The sequence below is a fragment of the Pongo pygmaeus genome, chromosome 1, assembly GCF_028885625.2.
Source record: "Pongo pygmaeus isolate AG05252 chromosome 1, NHGRI_mPonPyg2-v2.0_pri, whole genome shotgun sequence".
In the NCBI taxonomy this organism is placed as follows: Eukaryota; Metazoa; Chordata; class Mammalia; order Primates; family Hominidae; genus Pongo; species Pongo pygmaeus.
Genome location: NC_072373.2, coordinates 225,013,197 through 225,035,392, shown reverse-complemented (window position 1 = coordinate 225,035,392; position 22,196 = coordinate 225,013,197). Strand labels below are relative to the sequence as shown.

The 22,196-nt window shown below is 47.9% G+C and overlaps 1 protein-coding gene across 2 annotated transcripts; it reads right to left on the bottom strand.

The window, feature by feature from the left end:
- Positions 1-4,856: 4,856 nt before the first annotated feature.
- On the bottom strand, positions 4,857-18,334 carry RPL22 (ribosomal protein L22). 2 transcript variants are annotated; one of them, XM_054441889.2, is made up of 4 exons: positions 18,192-18,334; positions 16,267-16,371; positions 11,483-11,607; positions 4,857-5,058 (listed from the first exon to the last, which is right to left on the bottom strand). In XM_054441889.2, the coding sequence occupies exons 1-4, from the start codon at positions 18,201-18,203 to the stop codon at positions 4,914-4,916; spliced, it is 387 nt and encodes a 128-aa protein (XP_054297864.1). In that variant the 5' UTR covers positions 18,204-18,334; the 3' UTR covers positions 4,857-4,913. The 2 variants fall into 2 exon arrangements, with proteins under 2 accessions (XP_054297864.1, XP_054297854.1); XM_054441879.2 differs by having other exon boundaries at positions 18,153-18,221.
- Positions 18,335-22,196: the final 3,862 nt, after the last annotated feature.

Genomic DNA, 22,196 nt, shown 5'->3' with positions numbered 1-22,196 from the left:
AACTCTGATTTACAATATTTCTCATCACCAGAAAGCCGCGCCCATCATTAACCTTGGCTCCAATTCCCAAGGCGAGGCTGAAAGTCAAGATATCGTTCAAGAAAGAACAGGTCTAACTGCTTAATCTGGCAACAAATTAGAGCCGAGATGCTCATCAGTCATAATCCTCTCCCCATCCTGTTCTTCCCGATGACTGCAACTAGGTAATATTATTTAATGTCCAAAAGCAAAATGAAACAAAAACTGGAATGCTAGAAACAAATGGATTTTTTACTACAAATCTCCAGGTTTTGGGGGTTTTTTTTTAAAGGCGGGGGGGGGGAGATGGTGTCTGTCGTCAGGCTGGAGTGCAGTGGCGCAATCTCAGCTCACTGCAAATCTCCGCCTCCCGGGTTCAAGCGATTCCCCTGCCTCAGCCTCCCCAGTAGCAGCTGGGACTACAGGCGCGCACCACCACGCCTGGCTAATTTTTTGTATTTTGGTAGAGACAGAGTTTCACCCTGTTGGCCAGGATGATCTCGATCTCCTGACCTCGTGATCCGCCTGCCTCGGCCTCCCAAAGTGCTGGGATTACAGGCGTGAGCCACCATGCCCGGCTCTCCAGTCATTTTTAAAGGAGAGCCCTTATTATTGTTAAACTATTAAATGGGCATTTTAATGACAATGGATCAAAAATGCATGATGTTAAAAGCAATCCCTGAAACAGTGAACATTCGGTAAACTCTGCAGTTGCGAGAACAAGCCTATCATTAAGGTTACTGTTTTAGGAGACAAGATTCTCATGTTTGCTGATCATAGAGCTCATAATTACACCTCAGTGACAATTCCAAAATCAAAATATTTTTTAATATACCGGTTACAAAAGCATCAAGGAAAAAACTTTTTTCGGCTGGGTGCAGTGGCTCACTCTTGTAATCCCAGCACTTTGGGATGCCGAGGTGGGCAGATGACGGATCACCTGAGGTCAGGAGTTCAAGACCAACCTGGCCAACATGGAGAAACCCCATCTCTACTAAAAATACAAAAATTAGCTGGGCATGGTGGTGGGCACCTGTAATCCCAGCTACTCGGGCGAGTGAGGCAGGAGATTTGCTTTAACCCAGGAGACAGACGTTGCAGTGAGCCAAGATTGCGCCACTGCACTCCAGCCTGGGTGACAGAGCGAGACTGTCTCAAAAATAGAAAAAAAAAACTTTTTCCAAGAACAGAGTTGAAAAAGCTCATCATCTTCTGCACATACCATACTCAATTTCCATTCCAGGGCTACATGAACTCCTCATCCAGGAACCCCCAACCCCTGCCTGAGGCCATTTCGTTCAACAATGCATATCCACACTGTGGCCACCTGGCACCGCCGGCTTCTCAAGGGCAATGAAGTGCTTGTACATACACCACCTCGCAGCCAGTCACATAGATCAAAACTCTGCCCCACACCTCCTCCTCAGCAGGGGTGACACGGCGTCACTCAGGACCGCAGTGTCCTCTGCAATGAAGGCTCAGCGCCCACCTGCTGCACCAAGACTTTTGTTGCACTTGAAGGCTTTTTCCGAAAGTGTGGACCCTGCACCACCTGAATTCAAATCAGTTGGGGTTGCAGGGAAGGAAGGAGCTTCTCAAAAAGGCAGTCCTGGGCCATGGCCCTGAACCTGAGAAAATCCTTGTGTAAGCCTGAGAACGTTTTATGGGTGTTCTCTGGGTTCTAGCTATGGTGGCAGCTAACTCACTCCGCTGGTCAGCACAGCCTTTACAGACTGTTTTAGCTGGGCCCAAAATAGCCTGGGGGAAAAAAAAGAATGTGTATTCTCAAATCCATCCCAAAGACAAGAAAATGGCTGGATTAGAAATTCAGTTTCCTGTTCCTAGAGATAAGCACTATGATGGCACCGTTTAACAGGCGGTCCCCACCTGCTTCCTGTAGGTGGAGGGCTACCTCCTTGCAGGGATGGCAAATCCCCACACCAAGCCTCGCTTCTACCCTCTTCTCCCTCAAAGAGAATCAACCCTACAGTTTATTCCACTAAATATAGGCCCATCACCACGACTCGGCGAACAGCCTGGCAAGTGCCAACCCAGGCTCTCCTTCGGGGGCCTGGCCCATCTCTCAACGCCGTGGTGCCCCTACCCTGCGGCTTCTGACTCATCACCCCAGTATTCTCTCCAAGGGTTACTGGGGAGATGGTCTGTCCCCTGGAACTGCCAGATCTGTAACTGTCACACATCCTAGGTCCCCCTCCCCCGTGGGAGGTCTTGGCTTACAACACTTGACAAGTTTAAGGGTCTGAGTCCCATGTACAAATGGAAAGTGAAATCAGGTGTCAACACCAAATTCCAGGCTCCCCTGACATCAGTGACTTCAACAGCCGGACCATTATTCCCCATCACCGGGGTCCTTATCACCCTCCAGGAAATCAAGTGTCCCCTAAAAAGGCTGAGATCTAGATAGCCCCAGGTATCAACTGTCTTAAGACACTTGGTATTATCCAACTTCCTCACTTTCCCCGTGTTTCTGACCACCTCTGTGCTACACACCATTCATGAGCAAAGTTAGGACCCACGTATTTCAACACCTGGCTGTTCCCGAAAAGGTATGAGGACAACAGTACTCAAAACCCAAACACTTCACCACTGAAAGTGCCATGGGAAAAGGGGGATCAGAGGCTTTTGGAGGGAAAACATGAAGCCTTTAGAAGTGACTAGTTCGTAGCACTTAGTGACATCAACAAACCTCATTTCCTCAGCTGCACCAGCACACTCAAGGGAAGGGCGTGAGGGTGTTTGTGTAACTGGCATTGGCTGAGACGAGACCGACCTCCTGTTTCGGGACTCTTATGAACTTAAATCACGGCTTGAAACTCTCCACGACCCCAGTCAGCCCGCGCCTCAACTATTTTCGATCGGGCAAGTGAGGTGTGAGTCAAAACAAAGGAAACTGGTCTACAGTGTGCTTTGGGCACAGCTGGTGTCATGGCTGTGATGGAATTCAAGTTCACACTACCTATTCCCCATCAGAAAACGGCGTTTGCTGGCAAAGTTGTTCCCCAGGCTCTGGATCTGGAGAAATTCTACACAGTTTAGTGACAGCCAACTCCTGAATCTCACCGCGGCAAAACAGCACAACTAAGGGAAGAAAAGTGGAAATAAAGGACATCTTTTCTTCTAAGCCTAATAAAGACCAACGTAACTGTTGGTGCAGCAACTAATTTGTGAGGACAAAGCTTTTCTTAACATGCCAGTCCTTTAAAAAAACAAAGCCTTGCACAGTAATAGTAGCCAGGTGTTAGCCACTTTAATAGAAAATGTGATCAAAACTCGATTACAAGAGTTCAAAAAGACATAGAAAACCAGTGAGTTTCAATTTTATTACAAGTTTTCAAATCTGGGACTAGTTTCTTTTTTTCTTTTAACTTAAATGCTAACTTCAGCCCAGGGTTTTTTCACAACCAAACTAAAAATGACTTACTACATGGGAACATCAAAGCAACAAGTAAAATTTGTAAACTCAAGCCACAAACTTAGTTAATAATCATGGTTAAGGGACATCGCCAAAGAGCAACTGATGCCTCAATGAAGTTTGAAAGAAACTCTGCTTTCTGTGACGGCAGAGAAGAAATATGCAAGCAATTCTGCTTCAAAGAAATTTGCATAGAAATGGAAAAATGCCAGAGCCTTTAACAAAAGTGAAATTGCAAAGCCTCAACACGTTCAACTCAATCCACAGAACACCAAATGTTTAATGGGAGCCAAGGTAGGACTGAGCATTGAACTTCCAGCTATGCAACTCGCAGGGCACAATTTCAAGTATGGAAACCATCTGTAGGCAAGCTCTTTTAAAAATATGAATTTTAGACACCGTAAATTCTAAAGCAGACACTTTTGCATTACTGTTCGAATTTCAGAAGGTCACCACAAGGCACCAGAGTCTTTCAAAGTCACTCACAGCGACAACTGCATCTTTTTTCCCAGCCTCGGTAGCCCCTTTCAGTTGTCTAGCCTCTGCACTGCGGCACACCACTGACATTAAATCCAGTCACGGCCTAAGTGGCATGGGGCAGCTATTTCCAGGGCACCTTCCATCTCCTTGGCATGGGAGGCTTCCCAGTCACTCCTCCTTCGTGTCCCCCCTTTACCAGAGCCTCCAGAGCGCTTGGCATCAGGGGCCCCCATCGCTGGGCCCCACATGGGAGACCACATCTGGAAGCACTATTCCTACAGCTCCCTCTGCTGGAGACCAAAGTGACAGTTTGTTGCAAAGACTTGTAGAAACATTACTTACACGTTCATTTCTGTACACATTTAGTTAATTTAGAATCTGGGACTTTTACAATTGATTCCCCAAACCCCTTTATGGCAGCAACACTGAAGGAGCACAGTCTCTCTCTCTAGGAAGAAGAAGATTAGCAGACATAATTGTGTGCGTCAAGAGAAATTTGTAATCAAAAAATGAAAGTAAGACGAATGGCCCAGAAACCCGCATTTTATTGACACTGTCATTTTCCCACAGAGAATCTTAGAAAGATGTCACATTTTCTTTTAATGAAAGAGAGAAACCCACTTGTATCCCTGAATCATTGAGAAAAGCAACAGATACAACTGACAGTCACACTTTTTAAAATCAAACAGTCACTACCTTCAGCCCACACCTCCACACCCGCATCTGCCTCCCCAATGGCTGTCAGTTCCGTAAAGTCACCCTCTCCTTCTACTCTGGTATTACCACGAGAATCGAAATTTTTAAGCAGAAAAAAAAAAGAAGTCAAGTTACAAATAAGTGAGTGGTGAACCAAGGGAAGCCCTTTGACTATGATTTCCAATTTTCTGTTCAATCCACACTGCAGAGATACAAGGATAAACCACCATTTTGGTTCCCAAGTTTTATTCAAGAACTCATACAAAATTTTCCAGATAAATGAAATTTAATCCTCATCTTCCTCCTCTTCTTCGTCCTGGTTAATCTGGAAGTAACGTAATTCGTAACTCTCTTTGCTGTTAGCAACTACGCGCAACCAGTCACGTAGATTATTCTTCTTCAAATATTTTTTGGTGAGATATTTCAAATACCTGCAGAGAAAGGACACAAGAACTCCACTAGACAGTTGGTGCTTGCATTCTAAAACATTTTAACTTTTATAAAACCCAGCACTCAAAATCATTACAATTCAAGGTGTTTTCCCAAGCCTCAAAAATGGCAAAGGTAAGGCAAATACACCCAGCCAAGGCTCTCAGAGTTATCAGCCACGTACCATCGACACTGGCAATAACAATTAGAATAGACTGGGCATGGTGGCTCAGGCCTGTAATCCCAGCGCTTTGGGAGGCCGAGGCAGGCAGATCACTTGAGGTCAGGAGTTCGAGACCAGCGTGAACAACATGGTGAAACCCCATCTCTACTAAAAATAAAAAAATTAGCTGGGCATGGTGGTGCACGCCTGTAATCCCAGCTACTCGGGAGGCTGAGGCACAAGGATCCCTTGAATCCAGGAGGCGGAGGATGCAGTGAGCTGAGATTGTACCACTGCATTCCAGCCTGGGTGACAGAGCGAGACTGCCTCCAAAAAAAAAAAAGAGAAAAAAAACCAGGCCAGGGGCACTGGCTCACACCTGTAATCCCAGCATTTTGGGGGGCTGAGGCAGGCGGATCATGAGGTCAGGAAATGGAGACCATCCTGGCTAACACGATGCAACCCTGTCTCTACTAAAAATACAAAAACTTTGGCTGGGCGCAGTGGCTCACGCTTGTAATCCCAGCACTTTGGGAGGCTGAGGTGGGCGGATCACGAGGTCAGAAGATCGAGACCACGGTGAAACCCCACCTCTACTAAAAATATAAAAAATTAGCCGGGCGTGGTGGCAGGCGCCTGTAATCCCAGCTACTCAGAGAGGCTGAGGCAGGAGAATGGCGTGAACCCGGGAGGCAGAGCTTGCAGTGAGCTGAGATAGCGCCACTGTACTCCAGCACTCCAGCCTGGGTGACACAGCGAGACTCCGTCTCAAAAAAAAAAAATTAGCCAGACATGGTGGTGGGCACCTGTAGTCCCAGCTAGTCAGGAGGCTGAGGCAAGAGAATCTCTTGAACCCGGGAGGCAGAGGATGCAGTGAGCTGAGATGGCGCCATTGCACTCCAGCCTGGGCGACAGAGCAAGACTCCATCTCAAAAAAAAAAAAAAAACCAAGAGCAGATAAGTAGATAAGTAGATGTACCAGCTGTCCATAAAAATGCAGCAAACACCTATAACATGGTTTTTAGTGACCACTGGAAAAAGATAACATGATAGAAATTTTACAGTTAAGTACACAACCTCAATACTTTTTATGCAGAAAATAGTGGGTTTCCAAAGAGCTGTAAGCACTGCGCACACATCACCTCACGGAGTCAAACCCCCTTTTGAGGTTGTCTGGATGATGAGAACGGCTTCTTAGGGGTGTGCACACACTCGCTCCTGCTCACCACCCAACACACGGGGACAGAATGCCACCCTGCCACTGCGCTCATGCCCAGAGAGCACAAGGCCTTTCAGTCAGCCTGCCCAACTGCTGCTTTGGCCAGGTGAGAGCTAAACACTCACCACAACAGGGTGATCATTAGAAAACTCTTTTTTTTTTTTTTTTTTTTTTTTTGAGACAGAATCTCGTTCTGTGGCCCAGGCTCACTGCAACCTCTGCCTCCAGGATTCAAGCAATTCTCGTGCCTCAGTCTCCCAAGTACCTGGGATTACAGGTGTATAACACCATGTCCAGCTAATTTTTGTAATTTCAGTAGAGATGGGCGTTTTGCCATATTGGCCAGTCTGGTCTCGAACTCCTGGCCTCAAGTGTCTGCCCGCCTCAGCCTCCCAAAGCGCTGGGATTATAGGTGTGAGCCACTGTGACCAGCCAAAACACTCATTCTTTATGGAAAAGCAAAAACTGGCTTTTGTGCCCAACACCCTAACTACATAAAGATGACCTAAGGGCTGGGCACGGTGGCTCACGCCTGTAATCCCAACACTTCGTGAGGCCAAGGTGAGAGGATCCCTTGAATCTAGGAGTTCGAGACCAGCCTGGGCAACATAGCAAGACCCTGTCTCTACACAACATTTTTTTTTTAATTTAAAAAAAAAAAAAAAAAGATGAAGTGCACCACAATCTTGGCACTCTCTCACCAGCTTGCTTACGTGGCCCTGAGGCTATTCCGAATCTTCCCAAGCCATAAAGAGGAATTTCACAACACACAAACCCACAGCAGAGCCAATTAATCTAACCAAGCTGTTTCTCCCACAGTGAAAGGCGACCCCTGCTACTAACCATCTCTTCAGACCATAGCAAGGATTACATGAGATGCTCAGAGAGATCCCTGGCTTTTTTTTTTTTTTTTTTTTTTTTTTTTTGAGACAGAGTTTCGCTCTTGTTGCCCAGGCTGGAGTGCAATGGCACGATCTCCGGCTTACCTCAACCTCCGTCTCCCGGGTTCAAGCGATTCTCCTGCCTCAGCCTCCCAAATAGCTGGGATTACAGGCATGTGCCACCACGCCCAGCTAATTTTGTATTTTTAGTAGAGATGGGGTTTCTCCATGTTGGTCAGGCTGGTCTGGAACTCCCGACCTCAGGTCATCCACCCATCTGGGCCTCCCAAAGTGCTAGGATTACAGGCGTGAGCCACCACGCCCAGCCTGGATCCCTGGCATATTAACAGGACCCAAATGTCATGAACCAACAGACTCACCATCTCCAAAAAAGGAGCACTGTGACAGTGCTCCACACCAACAAAGCAATCTCCACACCAACAAAGCAATCTCCACACCAACAAAGCAATCGCCACACCAACAAAGCAATCGCCACAAAGTGTGAAGATCTCAATTTAACTGTCCACTTTTTGCTACGCAAAGATAAATCAATTTGGTCATTCCATCTAAAAAGTACACTTTTGTCAATTATTTCCACCATATTGTATTCAGATGAGATTAATTCAAAATTTCAGGTGGTTGAAATTTTCCCTGACATAGCCGGGCATGGTGGGGCACTCGTGTAGTCCCAGCTACTTGGGAGGCTGAGGCAGGACTGTTTGAGCCAGGAGATGGAGGCTAGAGTGAGCTATGATCACCCCACTGCTCTCCAGCCTTGGTGGCAGAGTAAGAGCCTATCTAAAAAAAAGGAAAAAAAAAATCCTTAATAGTACACTGGGGAAAAAAATCACGTTTTTTAAAAAAAAAAAAAAAAAAAAAACCCTGTACAGGCCAGGCAGGGTGCCTCATGTCTGTAATCCCAGCACTTTGGGAGGCCGAGGCGGGTGGATCACCTGAGGTCAGGAGTTCCAGACCAGCCTGGCCAACATGATGAAATCCCCCTCTCTACTAAAAATACAAAAAATTAACCGGGCATGGTGGCAGGCGCCCGTAATCCCAGCTACTCAGGAGGCTGAGGCAGGAGAATTGCTTGAACCCGGGAGGCAGAGGTTTCAGTGAGCTAAAATCGTGCCACTGCACTCCAGCCTAGACAACAAGATCAAAACTCCTTTTCAAAAAAAATAAATAAATAAAAGCCCTGTACAAATTCAGAGACAGAAAAAGTTCTAGATTCGGGACACCTTGAACCTTTCAGGAAAATAAACTATTATCATCAAGAAAGGAAAGCTGTAATAGATGATTAAGGCACCTTCCCTTCTCCACTGGATAAAGAACAGAAAATCTGTGAAAACGAAAGTGACGCATGCCAGGAGACATCCTCACCCTGGTGAACAGGCCACAGAAAGGCAGCAGAACTTCCCCAGGGGTTCTGCTGCAGCCCAGCAGGCTGGAGGCTTTGTACCCCCCAGAAGCCCCACTCTCACTGCTTCCCAGGCAGACTGTGAGGACTTCACTTAAGTTCCAAAGTCTTTTCTTCACTGACATAGCTGAACATAAAAGCATTAACTACAACCAATTTGTACTAACATACCTTAAAATTTCCCACCACTTGATTTAGTATGTTGTTGTTTTTTTGTGTTTTTTTGAGACAGAGTTTCGCTCTTGTTGCCCAGGCTGGAGTGCAATGGTGCGATCTTGGCTCACCGCAACCTCCGCCTCCCTGGTTCAAGCAATTCTCCTGCCTCAGCCTCCCGAGTAGCTGGGATTACAGGCATGCACCACCACACCCAGCTAATTTTGTATTTTTAGTAGAGACGGGGTTTCTTCATGTTGGTCAGGCTGGTCTCGAACTCCTGACCTCAGGTGATCCTCTGACCTCGGCCTCCCAAAGTGCTGGGATTTAGTATGATTAAAAGCTCCTAACAGGCCACAGCCCCAGGCTAGGAGCTGAGTATATATGCATATCCAATTCTTCAGCAACTGGTAAAGTATTTTAACCTCATCCTCAAAAACCAACACATAACATAGGAGGGAACGAGCAAATTAATGTCTCCATTTTGAAATGAAAGAAAATGGCCCCCAGGAATTAACTAGAGTGGACTCGGTCTAAACTGAGGTCTTCAGATTCCTTGTTCAGTGCCAAAGGTGCACTTACAAGGGAAACAACTGGAATTCAAAAGGAAAGCTCTTGGCCAGACACAGTGGTTCACGTCTGTAATCCCAGCACTTTTGGGAGGCCAAGGCAGGTGAATCACCTGAGGTCAGGAGTTCAAGACCAGTCTGGCCAACACAGTGAAACCCCGTATCTACTAAAAATACAATAATTAGGCCGGGCGCGGTAGCTCACACCTGTAATCCCAGCACTTTGGGAGGCCAAAGCGGGTGGATTACGAGGTCAGGAGATCGAGACCAGCCTGGCCAACATGGTGAAACCCTATCTCTACTAAAAAACAAAAAAAATTAGCCAGGCGTGGTGGCAGGCGCCTGTAATCCCAGCTACTCGGGAGGCTGAGGCAGGAGAATCGCTTGAACCTGAGAGCCAGAGGTTGCAGTGAGCCAAGATCGCGCCACTGCACTCCAGCCTGGGCGACAGAGACTCCGTCTCAAAAAAAAAAAAAAAAAGAGGCCGAGCGCAGTGGCTCACGCCTGTAATCCCAGCACTTTGGGAGGACGAGGCGGGCGGATCACGAGGTCAGGAGATCGAGACCATCCTGGCTAACACAGTGAAACCCCGTCTCTACTAAAAATACAAAAAAAAAAAATTAGCTGGGCGCAGTGGCAGGCGCCTGTAGTCCCAGCTACTCGGGAGGCTGAGGCAGGAGAATGGCGTGAACCTGGGAGGCGGAGCTTGCAGTGAGCCGAGATCTCACCACTGCACTCCAGCCTGGGCGACAAAGCAAGACTCTGTCTCAAAAAAAAAGAAATACAAGAATTAGCCGGGTGTGGGCCAGGAGCAGTGGCTCATGCCTATAATCCTTGTACTTTGGGAGGCTGAGGCAGGCGAATCACCTCTAGTTAAGAGTTCGAGACCAGCCTGGCCAACATGGCAAAACCCTGTCTCTACTAAAAATACGAAAAATTAGCCAGGCGTGGTGGCACATGCCTGCAATTCCAAAAACTCAGGAGGCTGAGGCAGGAGAATCGCTTGAACCTGGGAGGCAGAGGTTGCAGTGGGCCAAGATGGCGCCATTGCACTCCAGCCTGGGCAACAGAGCAAGATTCGGTTTCAAAAAAAAAAAAAAAGAAAGAAAGGTAAGCTCTTACTGTGATCTAGAGATAGGAAGCAATTTTTTTTTTAAATTGAGATAGGGTCTCACTCTGTCACCCAGGCTGGCCTGCAGTGGCACAATCACAGCTCATTATAACCCTAACCTGCGGGGCTCAAGCCATCCTCCCACTTCAGCTCCCCAAGTGGCTGGACTACAGGTACATGTCACCATGCCCAGCTAATTTGAACTCTTGTAGAGATGGAGGTCTCACTATGTTGCCCAGGCTGGTCTCAAACTCCTGGGCTCAAGCAATACTCCTGTATCACCCTCCCAAAGTGCTGGGATTACAAGCATAAGCCACTGTGCCCAGCCAAGAATATTTCTGAGAAAACAGTCTTGAAAGCAAATCTGAGTACCTTACTGTTTAAAATACTTTAGCCTGGCCGGGCGTGGTGGCTCAGGCCTGTAATCTCAGCACTTTGGGAGGCCAAGGCGGGTGGATCACTTGAGGGGAGGAATTTGAGAGCAGCCTGGCCAACATGGTGAAACCCCCGTCTCTACTAAAAACACAAAAATTATCCGGGCGTGGTGGCGGGAGCCTGTAGTCTCAGCTACTCAGGAGGCTGAGGCAGGACAACTGCTTGAACCCAGGAGGCGGAGGTTGCAGTGAGCCGAGGTCGCGCCATTGCACAACAGCCTGGGCGATGGAGTGAGACGCCGGCTCAAAAAAAAAGTAAAACACTTTAGCCTGTGAAAGACAAAATTTTAAAACCACCAAAAGTTGACTATTGTTAACAACCATAATAGCATTCATCCACTGCCTCCTGCACTGAGCATAGTTCCAGAAATTAACAGATGCAAACCAATCACTCTGCGGGTGCCCCCACTCCCAGGCAGGGAAAAGGCGGGCTGAGCACTGGGTGCACGCAGGCCACACATACTTCCCTCCCGTACCTTTTGGAGAAAGGCACCTCGGATGTCACGGTGATCTTGCTCTTGCTCCTTTCGATGGTCACCACCCCTCCACCAAGGTTCCCAGCTTTTCCGTTCACTTTGATCCTTTCTTGCAAAAACTGCTCCTGTAGAAATCATTAAATTGACCAATGAAGTGACAGGTTCATCTGTCTCAACAGAATATTTTATTTTTTTGTCTCCCAACACTGAACTAGTATCATTTTTTGTTTTGGTTTTGGAGACAGAGTCTCACTCTGTCGCCCAGGCAGGAGTGCACCAGCGCAATCACAGCTCACTGCAGTCTCAACCTCCCAGGCTCAAGTCTCGACCTCCCAGGCTCAAGTCTCGACCTCCCAGACTCAAGTGATCCTCCCACCTCAGCCTCTCAAAGTGCTAGGATTACAGGCATGAGCCATCCCACCTGGCCCCAGCTTATTTTATAATTTTTTTTTTTTTTTGAGATGGAGTTTAGCTCTTGTTGCCCAGGCTGGAGTGCAATGGCGCGATCTCGGCTCACTGCAACCTCCGCCTCCCAGGTTCAAGTGATTCTCCTGCTCAGCCTCCCAAGTAGCTGGGATTACAGGCATTCGCCACCACGCCCAGCTAATTTTGTATTTTTAGTAGAGACGGGGTTTCTCCACGTTGGTCATGCTGGTCTCAAACTCCCGACTTCAGGTGATTCATCCACCTCTGCCTCCCAAAGTGCTGGGATTACAGGCATGAGCCACTGCACCTGGCTTAACATTTTTAAGAGAAGGGGTCTCTCTATGTTGTCCAGGTTGGTCTCAAACTCCTGGGCTCAAGTGATCCTCCCACCTCGGCCTCCCAAAGCGTGGGGATTACAGGTGTGAGCCACCATGCCTGGCCCTAATATCAGTTTCTTAAATGTTCAGTCTTTTTTTAAAAATGGTAACAAATCCCATTTACATACATACTATGAGACGACATCCCAGCGTAAACATACTTGACTACTTCCCAGTATAAACATACTTGACACAAGGCCAACTGTGCCTCGCCATGAAAGGCTTAGTGGGCAACACTAGACAGGAAACCCAAGGGCAAACTTTTACAAAATACGCCTATAATCTCAGCACTTTGAGAGGCTGAGGTGGGTGGATCTCCTGAGCTCAGGAATTTGACACCAGGCTAGGCAACATGGCAAAACCCTCTCTCTACAAAAAATACAAATATTAGCCGGGTGTGGTGGCATGTGCCTGTAGTCCCAGCTACTCAGGAGGCTGAGACAGGAGAATCGCTTGAGCCCAGGAGGCGGAGGTTGCAGTGAGCCGAGATCACGCCACTGCACTCCAGCCTGGGGGACAGAGAGACCCTGTCTCAAAAAAATAAATAAATAAAACAAACTTTTACAAGGTACATGCAACCAAAGCCAAAAGCAACTTCTGAATCTAAAGAGTATAAAACACTGTTCACAGAACTATCAGAAAATAAGCCTTCAACCTAGTAGAAAGAGCAAAAACATAGTGACCGAAACAATTCTAGACCTGGTCCAGGGCCATGTGTGGTACAGCAGAAGCAGCAGCCACTCAGGAGCCTGAGACATTCCCTGCAAACTCCTGTGTGGGCCTCAGCAAGACATTCACCTCCTTATGCTTCAGAAAGCTTTGCCCAAAAAGGACCTTTTTAGTTGTTTTCTTGCTATGGCAATGACACGAAGTCCCTTTCAGCTCAAAATTCCTATAATTTTCCATTTAAAAACTCCAATACAAAATATGTTAACTGGCTGGGTGCAGTAGCTCACACCTGTAATCCCGGCACTTTGGGAAGCCAAGGCAGGAAGATCGCTTGAGCCCAGGAGTTCAAGACGAGCCTGGGCAACTTAGGAAGACCCTTCCCCTACAAAAAAATTTAAAAATTAGCTAGGTATGGTGGTGCATGCCTGTGGTGCCAGCTATTCCAGAGGCTGAGGTGGGAGGATCACTTGGGCCTATGAGGTTGAGGCTGCAGTGAGCCAGGATCATGCTACTGTCCTTCAGCCTGGACAACAGACCCTTTCTCAAAAAATAAAAATTTGGGAGACTGAGGTGGGCAGATCACGAGGTCAGGAGATCGAGACCATCCTGGCTAACATGGTGAAACCCCGTCTCTACTAAAAATACAGAAAATTAGCCAGGCGTGGTGGCGGGCGCCTGTAGTCCCAGCTACTTGGGAGGCTGAGGCAGGAGAATGGCATGAACACGGTAGGCGGAGCTTACAGTGAGCCAAGACAGTGCCACTGCATTCCAGCCTGGGCAACAGAGCAAGACTCCGTCTCAAAATAAATAAATAAATAAAAATTTGGGGCCAGGTGCGGTGGCTCACACCTGTAATCCCAACATTTTGGGAGTCCGAGGCAGGCGGATCACAAAGGCAGGAGATTGAGACCATCCCGGCTAACACGGTGAAACTCTGTCTCTACTAAAAACACAAAAAATTAGCCGGGCATAGTGACAGACACCTGTAGTCCCAGCTACTTGGGAGGCTGAGGCAGGAGAATGGCATGAACATGGGAGGCGGAGCTTGCAGTGAACCGAGATCACACCACTGCACTCCAGCCTGGGTGACAAAGAGCAAGATTCCGTCTCAAAAAAAAAAAAAAAAAAAATTTTGGCTGGGCACGGCTGTTCATGCTTGTAATCCCAGTACTTTGGGAGGCCGAGGCTGGCAAATCACCTGAGATCAGGAGTTCGAGACCAACCTGGCCAACATGGCAAAGCGCCATCTCTACCACAAAAATACACAAATTAGCTGGGCATGGTGGCGCACGCCTGTAATCCCAGCTACTCGGGAGGCTGAGAAAGAGAATCACTTAAACCTGGGAGGTGGAGGTTGCAGTGAGCCAAGATCACACCATTGCACTCCAGCCTGGGCGACAGAGTGAGATTCCATCTCAAAAATAAATAAATAAAAATAAAATAAAATGGCCAGGCACGGTGGCTCATGCCTGTAATCCCAGCACTTTGGGAAGCCGAGGCGGGTGGATCACCTAAAGTCAGGGGTTCGAGACCAGCCTGACCAACATGGAGAAACCCCATCTCTATACTAATACAAAAATTAGCCAGGGGTGGTGGCAGGCGCCTGTAATCCCAGCTACTTGGGAGGCTGAGACACCAGAATGGCTTGAACCAGGAAAACGGAGATTGTGGTGAGCCGAGATTGCACCATTGCACTCCAGCCTGGGCAACAAGAGCAAAACTTGGTCTCAAAAAACAAATAAATAAAATAAAATAAACAAAAAGTATACGTTAACCATAAATGGGGCACAGAGTGATTAGGTCAGAGATCTTGAATTCTGCATCTCAAGATTCATAAATGACCTAAGTTTTCTATCCTAAGGAGGCTTCCAGAAGGAAAGACAATCACACAAACAGATGAGTGGGCTGAGGGAATGGCTCAGAGGGAGGGAGGCGAGAATAACGCCAGAACAGGGCTACCATGTGAATACCAAACTGGAAGACACCGAAGTTGAAAAAGAGGAGGCCACAGAAAAGCCAGAAGTCACTGGATAGAGAAAGAACTAAAGAAATAGGGGATTTCTTGAAGGACACAGATGCAAACAGCATCTACATAAAGGCAATAAACTATAAGAGGTTACCTAAATTCCATTCTGGATAATTCGTGACCATAATTATTTTGTGTTTAACAATTGTTTTTGTTGTAATGATACTGATCCTGGCAATAGTTCAACCTTCTGGAGAATTTAGAGCAAATGCAAATTTAGGAGACTTCTGCACACAAATACGAAGTCTGAATCCCCCAAACATGGCTATTAGAGGAAAAAGAATAAAATGTCAAAACCAAACTGCTGAGTCAAAACGTGGCAGAAGGATTATTTACTATTTCTAGATTGCAATAGGATAGAGGAATATTGGGGAATGGGCCAAATACAGGGGCAAAAAATCAGCACAGAGCAAGATCTGAAGAAAAAAAAAGCTCCAATTACAATTCAGCAAGCAGGGTACTTTAAACACTAAAGCTCAGATGCTTCATAACATAGAAAAGCTTTGGGAACTGCCGCCACCTGTCCAAAGCTCCACATCAAAGCAGTGAGACCCAGGACAGAGGCAGCCCACAGTCAGTATCAGGGTCCCTCACTTATGCTTAAACACACCAAACAGCAAGGGGGATGCCATGGACCCAGTGAAATTTGTCTGTTTCTCAGTAACTTTTTTTGTTTTGTTTTTGAGACAGAGTCTCGCACTATCTCCCAGGATGGAGTGCAATGGTGCGATCTCTGCTCACTGCAACCTCCGCCTCCCGTGTTCATGCGATTCTTCTACCGCAGCCTCCCGAGTAGCTGGGATTACAGGTGCACACCACCACACCCAGCTAATTTTTTGTATTTTTAGTGGAGATGGGGTTTCACTATGCTGGCCAGACTGGTCTCGAACTCCTGACCTCATGATCTGCCCGCCTCAGCCTCCCAAAGTGTTGGGATTATAGGCGTGAGCCACCGCGCCTGGCCTGTTTCTGGGTAACTTTTAAGTAAAATCATTTGTGGAAACTAAAGGAGAAAAACAAGATAGTCCTCTAACACCTCTGTGCTAGAGCCCTTCTTGCTTATTCTAAGCCCATCTCCTTTTACTCCTCACAACTGTTGCACACACAAGAAGAAGCAAGACTTGGAAACAAACAAGTAATCTGCCCACATTCCCAGGATGAAATGATACAGCCAGACCTGTGAAGCTGCCTATAAGCCTGAAAACAGAAATGTACCCCAGTAGGTTTTCTCAACAGTATCTCAAAATGTTCGTGACCACCCGAGTGGCAATAAGGATATAACTTACAAAATTGGCAGCATCCATGATTCCATCTTCTACAGGGTGGGTGCAATCAAGAGTGAACTTCAGAACTTGCTTCTTTTTTTTGCCCCCCTTTGCCACAAGCTTTTTCTAAGAAAATACACAAATGATAACAGAGATGAAGATTCAATCAGTCAGAAAAACACAAGATTAACGGAACCAGAAACGTCATAGGTATAAAAGTCCATACAAATACAAAACTAATGGAAGTGTGCTCCCTTTGCCAGAGGACCAAGAGGCATCATTGCCTGACTGCCAGAGGTATAATGGGGCAGATGCTGCTCTACAAGCTTGGGGCCTGGGGTCATGCCCTTTTGATGGGGAAATCATTCTAGCACTCTTGACTCACTCAAACTTTCCAGTCTCCCCAATCTCTACAAGCATGAAGGTCTCTTAGTTTATGAACCACAATACAATGAACATTTCCTTTTATTTGCCCTAACATTCCCAATTTCAAAAAATACTATTTTATTTTTTTCCAAAATTAGAGTGCAGGCATACAAAATGCCTTGCATACCCACAATTTTCATGTGAAATCAATCCTTGTCCTACATGTTCAGAGTAGGGTCCTGATCCGTCTTAGCTCATCTCCCTGAATCCTGTCTCATCCACCTTCTCATGAAGGGAGTTGCAAAGTATTCTAGGTGCCTGTCCACTCCAGCTTGGACAAGGTTAAGGCTAAAACCTAGAATCTTATTGCAACACTACCGTCAAGAACTTCTGACATTTTGATTCGCTTAATCTACGCATCACCCGGCAAAGCACATCCTACAAGGTTCCAGTTTCTTCACTCTTACGAAGAAGCTTGTGTTAATCTTATCTCTCTACAAACTTGACACCATTAATGCACTTGTGCATCGTACCAACCTGTACTTTCACGTTTAAAAGCTCTGCAGAACTAAACAGACTTTTCCAAGAACACATCTTACCTCCCTTCCTTTATGTCTAAAAGAACTTCATCTAAAACTTGTGTTAACTGGATCAACTTTTCAAACATTTGGCCACTACAAAAATCACTGATTTATTTTTTACAACGTCTCTTCCCAGTAACAATCTAACAGGGATGCTTTAAGATCTATTCCGAACACACACAATCAATCAAGAGACCTACCCACAATGGGCTTGATACTTCTCCATCAAGATTTTAAACCAAAAGGCATTTAAAAGCCCAACCAGACAGAAAGAGCAGAAGAACCGGAAATGTTAACCAGGGAGTCCCAACAAAAGAGGAAAAGTAGGATCTTGGGACGAAGAACACGGAAAAACAACTTTCTCAAATAACCTAGGAGGAGGGCGCCGCACAGCCCAGTCCCGGCACAGCTAAAGGAGAATGCAATGAGAGCCTTCTCCCTACACCACTGTAACACCCGTTTGGGTCTGTACAGTGCGCCCTGATAAACTAATTTCCTCTGGGGACGCTAAAAAGCTCCTCAAACCCAGGCCTCCTCTCCGAAAGCACGCCGACCAAGCCGCCCTTCCGCGGATTCGTCCCCGAGTCTTGGCCATGGACTTCCGAATGCGCGGCTCCCCAGGGTAGCAGGTCCCGTTCTTCTTCCCAGCCCTCCACCCAGGTAATCAGGCCTCCGGCCGGGGTCCGAGGACCAGTGGCCGGCACAGACCGCTGTCTCCAGGCTCCAGCTCCCCGCTGGCCCCTAGCTGGGGCCCGAGCCCGAGCCCGAGCCCGGGCCTCCGAGACCTCCCGGATCTCCCTCACGAGCCTCGGGCCGCGGCCTCCTCCGCCTACAACGTGCTGGGATCGGCAGGGGCTCTGGCCCGCTCCGGCCGACCTGCCAGCCCACCCCAGCAGGACGCTGCAGGGCGCCGTCCCCAGCGAGCCTGGGTAGATGCCGGGCTCGGCAAGGCCCACGTGCCTCCTCTGGTGCCGAGGCCTCACGCGGAGCCATACTAACCACAGGAGCCATGGCGGCAGCGGAGTTAGAAAGGGAGGTGAGCGAACTACGCAGACGCAAAGAGCCCGCAGCGCGCAAGGCACGGAGGGTCCAGGCCGCACTAATCGCTTTGCCACGCCCCTCGTCCGCCACCTTTTCTCTTGGTTATGTACGATAGGGGAGCGATTGGTTTTCCTGAATGCAAAACGCGTCCTCTCCCAGGCCTGGAGGGTTTCGGGGGAAGGAAGGAGGCCCGGCGGGCTGTCCCACTGCGAACGATCGGAGGGGGGAAGCCAGACTGGACGAGCCCAAAGATAAATAAAGGGGTTGGCTTTACTTTTTGAAAGTCTTGGGAAGAAAAAAGAAATAAGGAAATTCACTATACTGTAAATTACCAGCTAGTGGGATGGGAATCGAATCTACTAATTTGGGGAAGTGGGGAAATTCCTTCTAGCCACCGGGAAATTTCGTTCAGAGGTCCCAATGCCAGACCACTATGGCTTCCTCAAAAAGCTCCAGCTTGGAAGCTCATGCCCAGGGGCTGTCTCCCAGTGCCTGTCCTTCTTGCTGCAGCCAAGCCGCCCCCTCGCTGATCACCACTCCCTAGTTTCCCAGCCCAAGCCTTCTAATTTCCCATCCCAAACCAATATGTAGTTGAGGACCACCAGGAGATCTGGAAAATGCAGATTCCAATTCCAGCGGTCTCAGTGGCCTGAAATTCTGCATTTCTCACAAGTTCTCAGACAATGCTGATGCTGCGAGTCCATGGACCGCATGTGGAGAAGCAAACGTCCTCATCCCCAGGCCCACAGGTCCCTTGAACTGGGCTACTTTGCACCCACTCACCCCCTGCGTCCTCATGAAATTATATTCCAGGATCCTGAATTGTAAATCACTCAGTGGCACACACACTCTCCACTCCCTTTACCTGGCTTCAGTGTACTCACCTAGCAAAAGTCCAATCACTGAAAGAGACACTGTGCTGATGGGTCTAGCTTTCAACTCAGGCCTCAAGCCGGTTGACCAACCTCCAAAGCCAGCTGCTGTTCTTGACTCTACAATGCTCATGCTGGGCCTCTGCAAACACTTCTGCTTTCCAGCTGATCCCGGTTTGGCTCTATCAATAGGGGGCTTTGCTTCCTGCTTGCTCCTGTCCTGTCTGGTGTCACCCACTCTTGCTTCTTTATCCTGGAGGTGGCAGTTGGAACATTCTGGAAGCAGCAGTGGAATCCAGTCTGCACTTATTCCAACATTTGCAGAACCAGTCTCATTTTCTTCTCAGAGACACCAGCCCTAGCGGAGCAGCACCCTCTCCTCCGATGTCTGAGTTTCACCTCCCGGTGCCCCTCCTCAAGCATCTACATTTTAATAATACCACCCTACGAGTGGTAGCTACTTCCTGCAGTTGCTACTGTTAGTATTATACCCCATCAGTTACCTAAACACATCTTTATACCTAGTTAACAATCCTTTATATTAAATTCTCTCAGTTAAAAACTATAGCGTGTTGTCTTTTGACTGGACCCTGGCTGATAACGGACCCTAAGCGAGCCCTCAGGGCTACTGACAATCCTAAATCTCTCCCCCAAGGGACTATTTCCCTTTCTTGTTGTTGTTTTTAATAGAGACAGAGTCTTGCTCTGTCACCCAGGCTGGAGTGCAGTGGCGTGATCATAGCTTACTGCAGCCTCAAACTCCTGGGCTCAAGTGATCCTCCCACCTTGGCCTCCCAAATTGCTGGGATTACAGGCATAAACCACTGCACCTGGCCCAAAAGACTATTTCACACCTCAGTCATAATGCCAGCCCCTTCTTTCTAAACCTCTCTCTCAGCAGTTGACTTTTATTGTTCTTTCCTTTTTCTTTCTTTCTTTTTTTTTTTTTTTTCTGAGACGCTTTCACTCTGTTGCCCAGGCTGGAGTGCAGTGGTGCGAATACGGCTCACTGAAGCCTTGACATCCTAGGCTCCAGCAATCCTCCCACCTCAGCCTCCTGAGTAGCTAGAACCACAGGTGTGCACCACCACGCCCAGCTGCATGTTTTTTTTGTTTTGTTTTGTTTTGTTTTGCTGTTGTAGAGAGTTGGTGTCTCACTATGGTTATGTTGCCCAGGCTGATCTAGAACTCCTGGGATAAAGCAATCTTCCTGCCTCAGCCTCCCAAAGTGCTAGGATTACAGGCGGGAGCCATCACACCCAGCCTCCTCCCGTCCTTATCTACACTTGATCTTTAGACAAGACCCATGCCCTTCCCTTTAAATATGACTCCCCGGCCAATGTGTGCAGCCTCTACCCCTCCCTGGACTCTCCACAGGTACAGCCAGTGGCATCCTTGGCATCTCTAGACTAGTGTCCCGTAGACCACCCTGACCCTCATGAGCCCATTCTCACCTCTTCACCCTCAACCCCACCTCCCCACACTCAAACCCTCATCCCTCACCCCACACCCCCTGCCCCGCCCCCACCTCTCCAGCCTCACCCCCATCATCCATCCTCACTCCCATCCCATGTTCAGCCCCACTCCCCACCCTGAGCTCCTTCATCTGCAGCCACATTGATCTGCTAGTCTCTAAATGTCTTCCCATTTCTAGGGCTTTGCACTTGCTCTTGCCTCTGTTTGGAACTTTTCCCAGCTTTTCTTTTTTTGTTTTTCTTTTGAGACAGGGTCTTACTCTATCACCCAGGTGGGACTGCAGAGGTGCAGTCACAGCTCACTGCAGCCTCAACCTCCTGGCTCAAGCGATCCTTCCACCTCAGCCTCTCAAGTAGCTGGGACTACAAGCACGAGCCACCATGCCCAGCTAAGTTTTAGTATTTTTTATAGAGGGGGGAGTCTTGCTATGTTGCCCAAGCTGGTCTTGAACTCCTGGGCTCAAGAGATTCACCCACGCTGGCCTCCCAAAGTGCTGGGATTACGGGTGTGAGCCACTGGGCCCAGCCTTCCTGGCTGTTCTTAATTTCTTATCCTCTGGGGGTCTCAAGCTCAGTTCCCCTTCTCTGCTCATGGTTACCTAGTGTGGTCCTCAGCTCGAGCCCCTCCCAACTGCCTCCATCGCATCATCCTTATTTATTTATTTAATTTTTTAGGCGGAGTCTCACTCTGTCACCCAGGCAGGAGTGCAGTGGCGCCATCTCGATTCTCCTGCCTCAGCCTCGCAAGAGTAGCTGGGATTACAGGCATGCACCACTACACCCAGCTAATTTTTCTTTCTTTCTTTTTTTTTTTTTTTTTTTGAGACAGGTCTCACTCTGTCACTCAGGCTGGAATGCAATGGCGCGATCTCGGCTCACTGCAACCTCCACCTGCCAGGTTCAAGCAATTTTCCTGACTCAGCCTCCCGAGTAGCTGGGACTCCAGGTGCGTGCCACCATGCCTGGCTAATTTTTTGTACTTTTAGTAGAGATAGGGTTTCACCATGCTGGCCAGGCTGGTCTCGAACTCCTGACCTCATGATCCACCCGCCTCTGCCTCCCAAAGTGCTGGGATAACAGGCATGATCCATCGTGCCCGGCTAATTTTTGTATTTTTAGTAGAGATGGGTTTTCACCATGTTGGCCAGGCTGGTCTTGAACTCCTGACCTCAGGTGATCCACCCACCTCAGCCTCCCAAAGTGCTAGGATTACAGGTGTGAGCCACGGCACCCGGCCTATCATCCTTATGATTTTCTTCCAAGCATTTAATGCAGCCTGTCGTTATTTGTTAATTTGTGTACTTGACTAAACTTGGCTGGTGTGTTCCCTTCTAGGTGCCCATGGTAGATGCTCCATAAATACTAGTTGAACAGATGCAGACATGAATGAATGGATGAACGAAGCACTCACCTCCTACTGGGAAACTAATGCATCATTCCTTAACAAAGCACCTACCAGGTTTTGTATACCAGCTCCACCACTTTCTGGGGTAATATTTTCTACTTTCTAAGAGTGTTCTCGAGATTAAATGAGTTAATATAAGTTAAACAGCTTAGAATAGAATATTGGCCCATATCTCCCCACCCTCCCTCCACTTGTACCAAAAAAAAAAAAA